The sequence below is a fragment of the Morone saxatilis genome, unplaced genomic scaffold (assembly GCF_004916995.1).
Source record: "Morone saxatilis isolate NCDOM2014 unplaced genomic scaffold, NCSU_SB_2.0 Contig12, whole genome shotgun sequence".
Classification (NCBI taxonomy): domain Eukaryota; kingdom Metazoa; phylum Chordata; class Actinopteri; family Moronidae; genus Morone; species Morone saxatilis.
In genome coordinates, this window is record NW_023339674.1 from 8,788,345 (window position 1) to 8,805,169 (window position 16,825).

At 40.3% G+C, this 16,825-nt stretch overlaps 1 protein-coding gene across 4 annotated transcripts in view; it reads left to right on the top strand.

Moving 5' to 3' along the window:
- Positions 1-16,825, top strand: part of rabgap1l (RAB GTPase activating protein 1-like) — a 114,387-nt gene that overhangs the window by 80,733 nt on the left and 16,829 nt on the right. For 3 of the 4 annotated variants that reach the window (XM_035654086.1, XM_035654088.1, XM_035654087.1), the window contains exons 17-19: positions 844-987; positions 5,350-5,391; positions 10,365-10,493. In XM_035654086.1, coding sequence (XP_035509979.1) covers positions 844-987; positions 5,350-5,391; positions 10,365-10,493 — 315 coding nt within the window. Of the gene's footprint in view, positions 1-843; positions 988-5,349; positions 5,392-9,049; positions 9,392-10,364; positions 10,494-16,825 lie in introns of those variants that run through there. The other variant, XM_035654090.1, reaches the window with a different exon arrangement.

Sequence of the window (16,825 nt, forward strand, 5' to 3'; positions counted from 1 at the left end):
CACTGAGTAGAGTTTAATTTCGCTCTGAAATCCATCCTGGCCTTGCAGGCAGTCGTCTCTCAGCATCAAGATCAACTCAGTTAGCATCGACCTAATGTGCTAAATGTAAGGATGTTAGCATTGACTGCTAATCATTAGCATACAGGTGAGAGCTCACTATCTGATCTAGCCAGGTGTCATGTGGCATGGTAAGTGTTGGCTGCCAAAGTGGATCGCTATTTGGCTAATTGAATCCTTTATTCACTGTACATGCATGGATGCTAAAAAACACAAGCACCCTTTTCTACTTGAAAGATGCAGTAGCATGCAAAATAGAAATATAAAAACAGATTAACTAGAGCAAAAATGGTGAGGAGTGAGAATATTAAGTGGAAATCCCCTCATCAAATGATAAAGTACACAAAATGATAAAGTAACATTGACAATGCTGAATTTTGGCGTGAAACAGACTGCTCTGCAAAGGTGGAACTGCTCATCCTGGTTACAGATTTGTCCATGTCAAATTTTGTGAATATAATTGCTTTGTATATTCTAGTATCTTTTCCTTTTTATGTATTTACTGGAAGTTGAACAATGTGTATAATATATGAATAATGTCTCTGACTGTTTGGCAGCTGGGACGTGGTACTGAATTGTGTTATGTGTCTTTCTTAACTCTTCTGTGTTCTTGGGTCTCTCTTGAAAGAGATTATCATCTCAGTGAGACAGCATGATTTAATAAAGTTTGAGTGAAAATGAAATAATGTAAAATTGAAATGACAAGCAGGGCCATATCTTTATATTCTTGTAAGTGCTGTTTTATCTCACAAGTTTCTCCTCCTTCTCTTCTATCCGCTCCTAAAGGAACAGCTTCCAGACCTGTGGTCCCACTTCCAGGATCTGAACCTGGAGGCACACATGTACGCCTCCCAGTGGTTCCTCACCCTCTTCACTGCCAAGTTCCCCCTGTGCATGGTTTTCCACATCACTGACCTGCTGCTCTGTGAGGTACAGTTTTATTCACTGCACTACTTTATACCGGGAGTACAGTGAGAGTGATTCGATCTACATTATCCAGAGTCCAATAAGTGGAATGTCAGCCTTCTGAAAAGATGAGAGGAGTAGTCAGGAGGTAGAAAAGAAGGTCAGAGAAAGAAGAGGAGTGGCTGAGGTTACTGGGAAGTAAGGGGACCATCAAGTTAGGAGGGAGGAAGGAAATATGAAAGGAAAAGAAGGATGGAGGGGGAGGAGTTGGTTTAACTGTACAGCACCTCCACTGACTGTGACTATCAGTGGCCACAAGGGCACTTAAGGCAAAGCTATACCAGAACCAGCACTGATCCATCTGTATTCTGCTCTGTGGTTTGATCTAATATCTTTCCAAAGTAATCAATAGATATGCACTGATCAGGCTTTTAAGGGTTGATATGATCACTCATTTAATGTCATTAGGACCACTTGACCTGATACCAATCACTGCTTGCTTCCTGTTCAAAACGTTTTTTAGAGAAAGCTTCTCTGAAGACACCTTCTACCAAAAGCACTTGTGATGTTTTTGGTTGGACTCACTACTACAAAATACTAATGATCAGTATTCCTTAATGCTATCTTCAAAAGTGATGTATTCCAATTTCTAACAAACAAGCAATTTCTTCAAATTCTGTGATATTTTGTAATTAACTTTCTTAACTTCGGAATTCTGAAGTGTATTTCCCCTGAGATCACAGAGGATGAATGATCAAACAGTGATAGAAAAAAAACTCAGAGATATTTGTTAAAACAGTTGTGTGTGTTCTTTCATAGTCTGTCATTGGAAGCCATGTGACTTGACGTGGCTGCTTAAAATTGCATCCTGACACATTCATGGTGAAGATACAAAACTAAAACATAAAAAACAAACCAATATCTACAGCACTCAAATGCTCAAACTGAATTTCTTTTGTAGAACATAGCATGCTAACACAGACTTCCTTTGCCCATCAGAGAATAGCACACAATAATCAACAGCACCACTTTGATATAGCTCACCTGGGAGAGCTGGTGCCCCATGTACAAAGGCTGAATCTTTGCTCCACCGGCCATGAGTTCGAGTCCGACCTGCAGCCCTTTGTTGCGTGTCATCCCCTGTCTCTCTCTGCCCCATTACCTATTTTCAGCTATGCTATCTAATAAAGGGAAAAAAGATCCCAGAAAATACTTTAAAAATAATTTTTTTTTAAATTGATCAGATAGCTTTTTTTTTTTTTTTTTTTTACATTATCTACAATAAAAACACTATGAGGCATGAATTCAGTAAAACACCAAATTCAAATCCAGAGGGAGGCAAGAAATAAAAGTAGTTAAAATAGTATATGAACAAAAAAGATTATAAAATATTTTTAGTAAAATTGTAGTTCGGAAAATAGTTTCTCCAGATCTGAACCCCAGCAATGTTTTTTTCTTTAAATTGAGGCATGAGTTTTTGTTTGTTTGACTGTATCATGTGATCTGACCATATGATCAGGTGAAGAGAGGAACAGAGCTTTTAGCTGATCACCACCTGTCGGTGAGTCGGATCAGGTGGCAGGTAAAGCTGCCAGACAAACCTGATGAAGCCAAATGTGTAATGAGGGTGCACTGGGACTATCTGACTGAGGCCCTTATCTAGAGGTGGAACATGCAGCTGTGTCCTTTTGGAAAATAAATATTGTGTTTGGAGCATATAAACCTAAAGTAAAGGGGCCAAGAACTGAGCCTTGAGGAACACCACACCTAAAATTGCCAGATGAAGAGGCATTTCCCATAACAGCAGCTTGAGATTGAGTTCAAGAGCAGTACCACACAGACCCATTTTTTGTCTCTCCCTCTGTGGGAGTATATTTATGTGTTACTTTTATGTTTGTGTGTACAGAAGAAAGAGAGAAAAGATAATTAGTGTTTTTAAGATTTTTTTTAATCTTTGTCTTGTTCTGAAAAGTTCCATTACATAAAACATCAAAAGTCAAATGCCCTATTTGTTTTCTCTCCCTTCCACCACCACCCCACCCGCCACCTTCCTCTTTTTCTCTCTCCTTCCCTCTGTCTGTCCTCCTATTGGCCCCAGGCAGAACAATTAAAAGTTTCCCTGGTCTTTCTCACCCAATGAGCCGCATGATGAGAATCTGCTCGTTAAACCAGAATTCTCATCTCCTGCATCCCTCTCTGTTTGCCCTCCTCTTCTTGGCTCTCTCCATCATCTTCTCCCACATGTTTATTGCTTCCTTTCTCTATCATCTTTCTCTTTCCTTGTTGACTTTCTCTCTGTCATTCCTGTCTTTCCTTGCAATTTCTTTAACAACTTGTTTTTGCTGTGTATTCCTTCTTCTACTGTCTCTTATTCAGTATTATTTGGCTTATTTGGATTTCTCTTATCTTTTCCTTTTTCTGTCTCTTTAAACAGATGCCTGTCATTGCTCACTCTCTTTACCAGCCTGTCTTTGTTTGCTCTTAATTCATTTATTTTTTACACATTTTGTCTTCCCTTGTTTCTTGTTCTTGCTTGTATCCCCTTTCTGTCATTGTTGTTTCTATGAGCCTTTTTCTTATCCCTTTTTATAAATCACCCCCTTAGTCAGCTGTTGTTTTTCATTGTCTAATCGGTAGTTTACTTTGATAACTACTTTTTTTCCTCATTCAATATCCCTTTACGTCATATCTAGAAACAGTAAGTTAAAGGTTGGGCTTGTTTGGCTTGTGTTTTGCCTGAGTAATACAAGAGTCCAAAGGCCACGCGTTGATGTTCAGTTCATACGTGAGTGGCTTTCACCATTTACCATTCAGTGCTGCTCAAGTTTAATTTTAACAAACAATATCACATATCTGGTGGTAGAGAGCTGCAAAATGATCCTGCCTCTGTTTCTCTATCGACTTAAAGGACCAGTGTGTAGGATTTAGTGTCATCTAACGGTGAAATTGCAGATTGCAAACAACTAAACACTGTTAACCTTCCAGTCGTGTAGCAGAAACTGCTGTAATAAATACACAACAGTTCTTATTTCAGGTGATTATTCACTTAATGAAAACAAACCTATGAATATTATATTTAATTTTGCCAATAGATCCTCATAAATTTTACACACTGGACCTTTAACTCTGCTTGACTTGCATCTAAAACTTTTTTTGCACTCATCATGTAGTCTTGAACCTTCACGCCTCTCTTGGTCTACTGCCTCGTCACCTTCCCAGTCAATTTCATCATGTCTCCCCTTGCTGTATGTTTGTATCTCTTTTTTCCTACACGAATCTGTCTTGCTTGGATACACACACTCAGATTATCTTTCTGTCTCTCATACACACCTTTGATCCTGTCTCAGCACTGTAGCTCCATCTTGAGGCCTACAAAGATAGGTGTGTGAAGGCAGAACTCCCCCTCTCTTTTTTCTTTCTCCAGTTATTTTTAGAGCTGTCCAGATATTTTTAGCTCTGTGTTGCCATGTGAACTGGTCGTCACGGAGACTAAGGAGACGGGTGTTCCCATGCAGAGCTGACATCAGCTTAACATTTTCTTTCTTTCTGTGTCAAAATCAGAGGGATTGTAAAAACAAAAGAGGAAGGAAAACATATTGTCAAGCATTGATGTCCATATATCAGCAAATAGAAACAAGACTTATTATGCAATAGTCTGCTCCACACAGTAATCAGGGATTTTTATAGAAACATAGTACAGGTAATGAATAAAACATAGTAAACTTTTTACTTTGTCTATTTTTTATTTTGAGGTTTTTCTCAAAAAAAAAAAAAAACATCTTTTGAAGTTATATTTTCTAGGGAAGGAGGAGATGTTGATGCTGTAGAACTTAACTATATAGCAACGGCTTTCATTTCACTGCAGATATTTTTTGCTGTGTTTCTTTCATGAAGTTGTTGTTAGAAGTTATAATAGACAATATTTCTAGATAAAAGTTAATTATTTTCACATTAAATCAGGAAGATCCAGAAACGCATCTGTAGAAGAACATCCCATCACTATAAACAGACACACTGTAGAGGGTGTCAGTACGGGCACCAGTGGGAAGATGTTTTTAATATAAAGTGTTGAATCCAAATTTAGAAAAGAAATCAAAACTCTCGCCTAAGTAGCAGTGAGGATGAGGACTCCTCATCATCTGATATTTTACCTCTCTTCCTCCCCTCTTTGGCACCAACCCTTGCAAGATTTCAAACATCTCAGTAATATTTTTAGCTGTACAGCCATAAATTGCTGTCAAATTAAGAATAAACATTTCAGTTTCAGTTAATCAGAAATAAATCCACTGATCCCCTGAAATTTTTAAAAGCCTGCTCATACACATGAACATTATAGTTTACCCACGTCGTTTCTGTACCCACATCTAATTATCCTCTCTCTTCCAGGGTCTGAACATCATCTTCAATGTAGCCCTGGCCTTGCTCAAGGTTAGTACTTACTTCACTCATCTATCTGTAACCATCTGTTTAAATTCTATCAAATCTGTTCTCATGTCAGTAATCCTATTTCTTTAAACCAATCGAGATGTTTAGTTTTGAATCCACTTTGCTTCAATATAACAGGAAAAATATATATTGTTTGCATTGATATATCGATTTTGTTTTGTACACCAAAGATAAACCCAGCCGGATTTAAGACATTACTTGCATGTGGCAATAAAGATGGTGGCTGTGCACAGAACAGTTTATTAGCATTGTTGTAAGTAAGAATGTTACAAACCACAAAGTGCAAAGCAAAGTTTTTGGGAACCATGATTGTGCAGAAGAGGCTGTGTGTGAGGATGTGCATAGTCAGAGGTTAGTTTGTTCGTTGGCATTTCTTGCCCCCTAGTGTTCAAATAAGGAACTACACCTGGTAGGGAAGCTGATTTGTCGATTTGTTGAAAACAAGTTGGGCAAACGGGTAAAGACTCATGTTAAACATCATATTGAATGTGATGCATTACGTGTCACAGTAGCTGCCAGTCTATATCACAGTGACCAGATTCTGACTAAAACAACACGTCTGTGTGTGTTTGTTTTGTGAGTGATTCCAGTAATACCTTTCAGTTTATAATTTTACTAGTATGTTGTAGTATATGTTTTGAGCCTTAAATGGATACATTTTTATTTTTTTTTTCAATTTGCCATTCAACCCATTCATTTACATTCTTAGCATACAGCTATGGGTGCACATGGGATTTATTCTTATAAGAATATTAAGTAAAATATTATAAAAAAATATGTTTTACTTTAAAACAGTACACATACTCAACAATCAATACTGAGACAGAGAATAAAAACAGCAAATATTATTTAAAATCAATCATGATTTGAGTCACATTAATCTAAAAGAAACTTATCAGAATTAAACATGTTAAAACAAATAAACTTCACAAAATGCAAATAATGCCTGTTTTTAAAAATATTACCAAACCAAACTGCATGTCTTTGCCGTCAAAGCAGAACAGTGTTGAATTACTATTTGTTGTGTTATCAGATCTGTTTGTGGCGGGATGGACCGATTAGTTTTGGCAATGACTGCGTCATATTGCATGCCGGTGTCTGGTTGTTCAATGTGCCCATTAATTTTATGGGACAGTCCTTGTGGAACTCAAGCTGAAACTTCACGAACACTCAATGATGAACAACAGGATTGTTTTTCTCATCATATAGTCCATGTCTTGGCACTGAAACAAAATAAACAAATAATTTAGCATCATGTTTTATTTTATTTCCATTAATTTTAAGACTGTACTGACACTCAGTTTAAATATTAAGTTAGACATAAAGAATTTGGTTATTTTAGACATATTGAAAAAGTCCTCTAGCTAGTGGAAATCAGGCGGTACAGTGGTGCAGTAATGAGCATTATTGCTCTTATTGCTATAGTGTTCTGATCCAATATCAGTTTTGCCTGCATAAAACAGCTGCACAACATGAATGCACCAATATAGCCTACATTGAAACTGTTAAAGCCAATCCAATTTTGCAGATTGGCTCAGGAAGTGTTTTTGCTTTTACATACAGCTACACTGAGTCGTTCCTCTCTAAATGAATCATACATGGCTGATTTTAAAAACCCCTCCTGGTCTATATTTTAGCAATAATGTATTCTGCGTGGCAGAGAGAGAAAGATGTAGTGCATGTGATGGTCGGGAATGGAGAACAAATGAGGATGTGAGGAGGGTGGAAGGGGCTTCCACTGCCTGCTTCTCATTGGCCAGGCATGACGGCATTCTCCCCTGAGGCTCCCTCCTCCCTCCTCCATCCATCCTGCTCTTCTCCCCACTCTCATCACCCCTCCCTCCATCTGTGTTCACCTCCCTCCCTCTCGTGCTTAGCCGCCGCCATCCACATCACAACAGGAACATAAGCTATAGCGTTAGCAATCTGGACCTGGAGGAGATCTGTGTTGTTTTTGTTTTAATTTTTTTCCCTCTTCATCTTTACCTCCCATGGATGCCTGCTTGGAGCTTCTTCTCTCCATCAGTTCTTCATTCTCTCCTTCTACGTCTTGCTCCTCTCCCTCCGCCTTCTCCTCTTCAGTGTGTGCTGGCTATGTATTTCTCCAACACGCTACCTCTGTCCACCACCCCAGACCTCTGCAATGGAGCCGCCCCTGCTAGCCGTTAGCTGTTAGCATCACAAAGAGAAAACGAGGAAGGCAGAGAGAGTGTTAAAAGAAAGAGGCAGTGGACAGGAAACACTGTGTGGTTTCTTTGCTTTGCCTCACCCCAGCTGCTTGCCAGGACCATCACTTCTGATAGCACAACAACATACACACTCGTGCAAACCCTCATCCATTTAGCCTTTGTTGTTGAGAGGCAGAAGTGACTTTCCATCTGAAGGATCTACTGACCGCTACAGACCGGATGCCTGGCTCCTGCTGCTAATGGAAATCTGCCGGAGGGACAAACACTGAAGTCCACACTGGAGCTGTAGACTGGACAGTGTCTTTAGTGCTCTATGTGGTTTGGATATGGTCAGACTTCATGTCAGAGGGTTATGTCAGTAAGGAGGAAGAGCAAAGATACAGAGAGGCTGTTGTGATACACTTCTGTTTTACTACCTCTTTTCAAACTCATCTTGTCTTTCATGCATTACTGGCTTAAATCTGACTCAACGAGTTCAGCATTCACTCAGCCATAAATCAACACAAACGCATCATCATCTCCTGAAGGCAGAAAAGTGCCATGCTCCCATGCTAACAGACCACATCTCGACTGCTTCTGCCATGTCGTCAGGACTGCCTGCTCAGGCTTAGACTGGGGCTCTTCAGATAAAAGGATTCATACTGTTATTTCAGGCAATTTTACATTTCAAAGAAAGCTAAAATCCTGTCAGCTTCATACCAGGTGTGGCCTCTCATTTGGAAAAAGGGAACAAAACATATCGACTGCTTTGATGTGTCGTCTCATACGCACCAAGCCCCAAGCGTTAAGGCCACTCAGTTGTGCAGGCTGAAGGGGATTTACATTCTCTCCATCTTTGAAGTCTAACTACGAAGGAAAAATAAAAAAGGTGGAGCACTTATCCATTGCTGCTGTTTGCCGGAGCAGCGGCCCACGTGTTGAGCAGCTTTGTTGCTAGGCAACGGCATACTGGATTGGAATTGGCTGGGGGAGTTTGGCACGGGAAGATGAGAGTGGGTAGTGTGACTGGATTTCAAAGTGAGTCTGGCAGGTAGCTGGAAGACTCAGCATTATGCCGAAAGCAGCATCAATACATCATTTCCTGACTGTTATTTTGTCACACCTAGTGGCTGTTACTGGGCTCTGACAGTGGTACAAGCTGAGTGGCCTCCACTGACGTCTTGTCCACTTGTCCAAATTCTGTGGAGCCTACATGAACTGGATCAGTCTCAGCGCTGCATGCCTTGGATGCCTGCGCCGTCTCTACTGAGTTGCTGTGAGTTCCTTTGAGCGTCTCTTCGCTTCTTTCCTCCGTGGCATCCTGAACATCAGTCACTTGTGACACTGCCTGATGTGGCATTATCAGCATCTCTTCCCAGAGTGTCAGTCATCTCGTTCACCAGGATTCAGCCAGTTTGGCTTGATAGTGACCTCAAGGCGAATCTCGGCTCACCTAAGTTGAACACGCTGACCAACCCATCTGCTCCCAGTCCACGCTTCCTCCAACTCCAAGAAACCCACTGGGACGTTTGGACGACACGCTGGAGTCATCTGCCACCCTGGCCCCTGAGCGGGACCGCCCCTCTCCCTCACCCTGCCCCACCCCGCCACCATCCTCCCCTCCGCCCTCTCCTCCTCCTATACCTGCCTTGACCCCGCATCTGCCCCTTCCAGCAGTGCGCATGGCAGTGGAGGACAGAGAGGGAACAGCAGAGGAGAGGGCCCACAGCAGTCAGGCTTCAGAGGACTCATTCTGCAGGGTGATGGGTCTCCTTGGAATGGGACACCGACTCTTCGTCCCTAAGCTGCTGGCGGTGAGAGGGGGGGGACTGGGAAACAGACGCTGGATGAAAGAAGCTGAGCATGCAGGGATGTGCTGGTTTAGAGTTATAAAGGAATGGTTGTTAGTTTCTGTCTCTCCCCTCCTTATTGCATCTGTTGTAGTGAAGGTTTGACCTATATCCTTGACGTCCTTTGAAATTGAAGTGTGCACATTTTGCTGTGTACTTTTCTGTATGTCACATTGGATAGACGTGTCAACCAGTTGCCTTATATTTTATTTACAGGAGATGGCTAGCCTGATAGCTCTCTGCTATAAACACTGAATCTTACATGAATAGATTCATATGGAAAACTACAAGCCTACAAGTGGCTTTTAAAATGCAATTGTCAACTCAAAAATGGAAACATAATGCTGTCTAGAAGTTATATTTCAATAGTTGATCCCATAGTCTCACTTATCATTAGAAATTAAATAGCCAAAACATGGTCTAATCTGGACCAAATTGAGAGAGAAAAACATAAATATGGACTTGGTCTTTGAGTAAGAGTTGATCAAACACATGCAGTACATCTACTAATATCTAGATAGATTCTCATGACAATGCATCCTTACACCACAAGATGGTGTCATTTGTGTGTGTGTTTTCTGTAACATTTATGATCTGGACTCCATACTTTTTTTTAAAAGCACTTTGCACCACATCCTCAGTTCAGTGACTGAGCAGCTTCACTGCACCAGTTAGGGCTGTTGTGTCTGGTATTTAAAGCATTGTGACACTGGTTTTCAATGGAGAGGAGTGCTTTCAAATAACTATACTCAGTATTTGCACAGCAGGCCTAGATTGTCTTGGTCTGACCCTAACATTATGAGACTCTCATAGCACAGTGCAGAATTGTAGCACAATGTAGGTAATGTTAAGTTTTCTGACTCATAATGTCTCTTGTTTATCTGCCTCCACCACCACCACCTCCCCTCTCCTCCCACCTCCTCATGTATTGCTCCAGACATCTAAAGAGGACCTCTTGCAGGCAGACTTCGAAGGGGCTCTCAAGTTCTTCAGAGTCCAGCTCCCTAAACGCTACAGAGCTGCGGAAAATGCCCGCAGGCTTATGGAGCAGGCCTGCAACATCAAGGTAAGGACCTCTGCAAACAAACACATGCATTTGCGATCCCTCAGTCATTTATTCCTTACTTTTCCAGATTTATAATTTCAACATTATCTGTTATTTTAAGACCTTTTGTACTGTAAAAGAATCCAAACTGTTGTACAAGTATGTACAAATGCACACACACAAATAATTCCTGGAGTGACTATGACATTATTGTGTGAGTCCAAGCAACACAATAAGGAATTCCTTTCTTGGAATCTCCCACTGAGAAATCTTTAATCAGAGGGGTCAGAGGTTCTGGACCATGTCAAATACAGATTTGGCTGTTGTGGGGTTTAAATCCCAAGCTTATGGTTGCAGTATGGGGTACTCTCTACCACTGATTTGTCCACAGTACACTGGATCTCAGGTGTAATGGTTTATTGCACTGCTGAGCTCTTTATTAGTGTCCTGATTTTTATCCCCTTTCTGTCTATGTGTTTTGTGCCCAGAGTTAGGGTTGATTGTGTTTTATTTGCACTGCTCTTCACAGAGCTGTCAGTCAAAAATAGTAGGTGGGACTGTGACATCCTTTTCCTTGGATTTTCTAGGACTTTCTGTCGCTAAAGTTTTCTCTTTTCTTGCCTTAACTAATTTCGTTGTCTCTTCAGGCATGGAGATGGTCACTGCTCTCTTATGCCGCTTATTCTAATCAAACCTTAGATTTAAAACACTTTCTGTGCAGCAGGAAGGAGCTACCACACAGAAAATGTTAAGAACAGAGCTTTTATGAAGTGGACATACTGTGGGTTGGATCTCTGCTGTGTTGAAGAAGCCTGACAGAGTGGGGAGGAAACTGTCTCAGGTCATTACTGCATTGTTTAAAGCGGCTATAACCGATATTTTATTTTATCAAACGGCTATGTAAAAACAATGTGTGACAATGTGAAAGGGGTCGTCCATAGGGATGAACCTACAGAGAATTACCACCTGAATCTTCAGCTCCCCTTGGCTTTAAGGAGTTTAATAGCGAGTTTCAGCTCATTGTTTAGCTGCCTGGGCCATAAATGTGCTGTTTTGGTTCATTCATTTTGCAACAAGCAGCTGTTTTCAGGGAAAAAGCTCTAAAAACTCACTGTGCATAATCTGCCTAGCACCAATCAGCGGAGAGACACAGTTAGCGACTAGCTGGTAAACATAGTGGAGCATTTAGCAGCTAAACAGCCAGTTATTTCCCACAGTGAAAACCAAAAAAAGAACAGAGCTAGAAGAGAGTGAGTATTGGACTTACAGTATGCTTGCCAGGTGGCCAGAAACACAACTCCAAATGAAACAATAATGTTGCTCCATAAATGCCAGACTTGTAAACTGTTTGCTAAAAATGTTTTTCATATCAGCTTTAGAAGTGATGATGTGTCAATGCTGTGTTCTTGTTTTTTGGTTTCCGCTGCCTCAAAGAAACCAAGAAATCACTTACTGCAGGTCTAACATGTAGTTTAGTTTTGCTGTCACCCTTTTCAGTGCCATATTATTTATTGTTGCTGTTTCTTTTCTCTTTTGGTAAGTATTCATTGTATGTTGTTATTTATTGGTCTAGACTGCAATCTGATAGCAGATAATAGACGGCTTCCATGGATGGATGGTAGTCATAGCTTTCTAAAATTCCCTTACATACGCACATACATACACGCACCACCACCACACAAAACCACCACATCACACACGGGACACACACGGACCACACGTGATCATCGCTGCGCTACTTGACCTTAATGAGGACGGCTGGCATTTAGGGAATTTGCTGAGGTTCCCAGAGACCAAAAAGGAGCAGTGTATATGCATATTTGTAGGTCGTGTGTGTCGTGTTGTGTTTGTGTTGTGTGTGTGTGTGTGTGTGTGTGTGTGTGTTGTGTGTGTGTGTGTGTGTCAGCAGAGTGTGTTGTGATAGAGGAAGGAAAGAGTTGACAGAGAAAGATGGAAAAGATAATCATCCTCCCTCCACCCTTCTCTCTTTCTGTCCCCTGCTCACTCTCTCATGTCTCTCTGTATCTACATACGAGTTAATATTTCACATTTTAGGCATTTTCCGACTTTCTTATCAAGCAAAACTTTCAGTGAGTAAGCAGTTTGTAATGTGGCGTGCTCAAGTGCATATTGGCAGGACTCATGGCTCTAAGTGCTTACAATCCCCCAATGTTTTGTGTATTTCTGTGTTTTTCTACATACAGGATATCCTGCACTGTGGCTCACTGCTATCTCTCGTGGTTTGATAGCATTTTGGAACTCTTGCACAATCCTGTAGCAATACAATCTGTCATGTCAGGCCTTATGTTGTATATCAGCGCTCACACGCTCACACATGTAACATACATGCTCACTTACTGAAATACACACATTTTCCAGATACACACACACAAATTCATAAGCCTGAACCAGCAGAACAGCTTTAGTGTTCCTTTGCATAGACTGTACAAGTCTCTCTAGAACTCTACTGGAAGGATGAACACCATAAAGATATTCCCTTTTTTGTGTTTTTATTGTGGAGTGTGTGAAGTTCTTCCTCATATATGTCACCTGTCTGCATGGACAAACACATTTACAGGGTTAAGCATACCCTATCTTCCTCTCTCTCACACACACACACCAGAAGCAACTGGCTAAATGATTGTCCTCAAAACACACACTGAATGAAGATGGGCTGTGCTCAGGCAGGTGAAGTGAACTGAAACGGTCTGTCTGATAGGACGACTTAGCCCTAGGACAGAGAGGAACACTTTGTGTCTCTCTCTGCTCATCTCTTGATCATCCCTTACTGATCTTTCTCTCCCTTGCTGTTCCTTTGCTTCCTTTTATGATAGCATATATTTTTTTCCTTTTTTTTTCTCTCAAACAAGCCTTACACAAGTTTACTCCTTTCTTGGTACAAATACATAAACTTAGAATGTTGAATTAATTCAATCTGATTGGGTCTTGAACCTGTATCACTTCCTGCTTAGTTTATAAATATATCACCATGCAAGGAAAGGCCTTAGGCTGGACATGGTAAGATTCTTTGATATGAGATAATTCAAGTTAGGAAGATATGACTGAACAAAACAGTACTTTGTAACAATGTGCTCATGAAAAAAATACAAATACTAAATACATCAGAATATCCAAGGTTTACATATCAAAACTGTGTTTGTGTGTGTGTGTGAGGTCTTTAACTTCTTCTCCTGAAAAACATCTTCTTTCTACTGTCATGTTTTTAAACCAGTCTCTCTTTTAATTTTTAAAATAGAATATTCCCTGTGGATGAAAGTATATGGAGCAAGTCAGTCAGAGAGAGAGAGAGAGATAAAAAAAAGACTTGAGAGTGATGAGGACTGTCTTGTTTTCCTTGCACTCTTCACTTTTACCCAATTTTGCCATGACCATCCCACCAACCCTCAAGTACACCAACAGATCACAGCATGCCACATCAGCTTGTGACACGTCACATCGCACAGCGCCACATCAAATTTCCTATCCAGCCACGGCACACCACGGTAATGTCACATCATGTCACAAAGCCTCACCACACCATGTCATACTATACTTCTGTAAATCATACCACATCTCATCCTTCCACGCCATGACTTGTCGCACTAATCCACATCAATAATTTTTTCAATCAAGCCGTTGCTATAAAAATAGTGAGAAAGCCTGTTACAATTACCAAAGGTAATGTCTTCAGATTGCTTGTTTTGTCCAACTAACACTCAAACTCCAATTAAGTAAGGAGTGATTTAAGTAAAGAAGCTGCAAATCCTAAATTTAAGATGCTAGATCCTACAGTTTTTGGAATTAGCTTTTGATAAATGTCTTCAACTCTTAATTGGTTATAAAAATTGTTGTTGAATAATGACAATCATCTTATTGAGTATTTGAAATTGTGGAATAGTTTCACCCCTATATCACATTACTAAATGCTATTCTCCAGGCTATTTATCAGTGACTGACTTTCCAGGCCACCTGATGTCTTTAACTATCAAAAGTGAACAAAAGCATGACTATGGACAAAGTCAAACAACATGAATTTATTGAGGACTGACTCAAACCAGCGTGTAATGGGAATGGGAGGTCTGTTTTTCCACCCAACGTTAAATGGGGACTTCTAGATAAGGGAAGATACAGTATTTTCCTTGGATATGTTTTAAAAATGCCATGTTCAACCACCATCAGGGAAAAAGGCAGAACCAGCCTTTCCAAGCCACTATGCTCTCTGGACACCCCCCTCCTTTTACATATTTTCTGAAATCGTCTAAATCGGATCAGCAGAACTCTGTAAGCTGCTTAAAACATCGAAAGAATTCACTGGCACCTTGGCTTGATGAACACAACGGGCAGTAGGGTGGCTTAGCCTTTCTGGGGATTATGGTAAGAATTTGAATTTCTCAGCCTTCTTAAACATCCTCCGGACCGCAGCTGGAGTGATGACTTTTCAGGAGAGAAATGTCGTATATTCATTTGCTGCTCAGGGTTTGACTGATTAATCTGGTTTTTACCAAATCCTTCCAACAGAAGAGCTTAACTTTAAGAGACAGAGGAGAAAGAAGAGAGAAGGATGCGTCTAGAGAGACTGACAGAATAATTTATAGAGAAGGAAAGAAAGTCCCAGAGAAAGACTTACATGAATGGATGAAGACTCGGAGGCTGCAAAGACACCTTCAAAAAGACTTACAGCAAGATAGAGAGAGGAATTTACAGTATAATGTAAGATAATCATGTTATGGGGATTGAGAGAGAAATACATAGACACAAACAAAAAAAAGTACAAGTATAGAGAGATGTGTAGGGGGCTTACAGATAAAACTAATCTGAGTTTAAGGGCATCGGCGCATGAGTAACAGTAGGCGACAGTAACTGATTTTATTTCTGAATGTACAACTCTGCCATCTCAACTGAATTGGCAGATAAGGTTTATTTTTGTGCAGTTGTTTACTGGGAGCTGATTAATCACTGAGCTATCAGATTTTGTATTTAGATATCTAGCTTAAGTTAGCTAACCATATTATCTGCTGAAGTAAATATACCTGTTTTGTTAGCACAGACAATCAGATTGAATTCATCCGTTGCAACGCTAGTTCTTGACTATCTTAAGTAAAACTTATTTGTGGTGAATTATGGGTAAACACTGCTCATTTCCGTCCACTCAAGCAGAAAGTTTAAGTTTAATCAATACAAAGTAGTTGATTTTGTTCCCGCTCCCTTATCTTTAAGCAATCAAAAACATTTTAGATATATATTATTGATATGTCATTTCTAAATATGTTTAAGAAATGTTGTTTTATTTATGTGTTACTTATTTATTATTTATGTATTTTACTTAAATAATTCATTGTAGCTCACCAGATATTTTTGTAACACGCTCAGTCTTTGCTATCATTGAGATTTCTCTAGAACACAGCATATTTAGAGTTTCTCTTTACTACCACTGCTAATTAGTGGTGGAGAATTTCTCATACAAAACTGGGCAAACTGTGTGAACCTTGAGTAACTCAGTCGCACTCATCCTTTTACTTGAAAGCATCTACCTAAAATTGGCCTATCGGCAAATAATCACCAATATCCGTAGATGATGTTTATCTGTTGTGTCACATTTTCTAGCACTAGCAAACTTGCACACAAGGATTCACAGGTAGTGCTCCATGCAGCAGCACAGACCGTTCAGCTCTGCCTCTCACGTCTTTGATGGGAATGTAAATAGACTAAGCTGCAACAAGGCAGAGATGCTAATACTGGTAGAAATCTTTGTTTCCCAGGCACAAAGGGCTGAATAAATAACAACAAGAAAAAACATCAGCATCGGCTATCAGCCAAATTGTTATTTTAAGCATTGGGAAATTCTGGGCAGTTACCAATCAGTGCATCTCTACTTAATGCCTAATTGCTGCAAGGACTAGAGCTAAAGGTTAGACACTTCACTGGATCACATTTGGAGATGAATCTTACCTGACAGGTATTTGCTAAGAAATAATTCTACAATGTACCTTCATAACAGAGACAAGTACGACTGGGTTAAAGAGAAAAATACAGTGGCAGAAAAAGACACAGAGAGAGACAGCAAAGTGATGTCATTGACACTAGAGGTTGTTGATGCATTTTTCCTATCAGGAGGAAACAGGAGGAGCCTGTTGCCATCACAATAGCGAGGTTGTCAGGTAGAATTTAGCTATGGGGTCCCTTGGGAGACTGTACAGTATTCAGGCATCGTCCAGGACAGCCTTGAAGTAGCTTTCACTTCCTGGGTTTTACTGTTGGAACAACGTGCAACTATGAGCGACAAGTCACTGTGGTTGATCTGACAACTTCCTTCCTATCTCTTTTAAACTCAAGCGCGCACACACACACACACA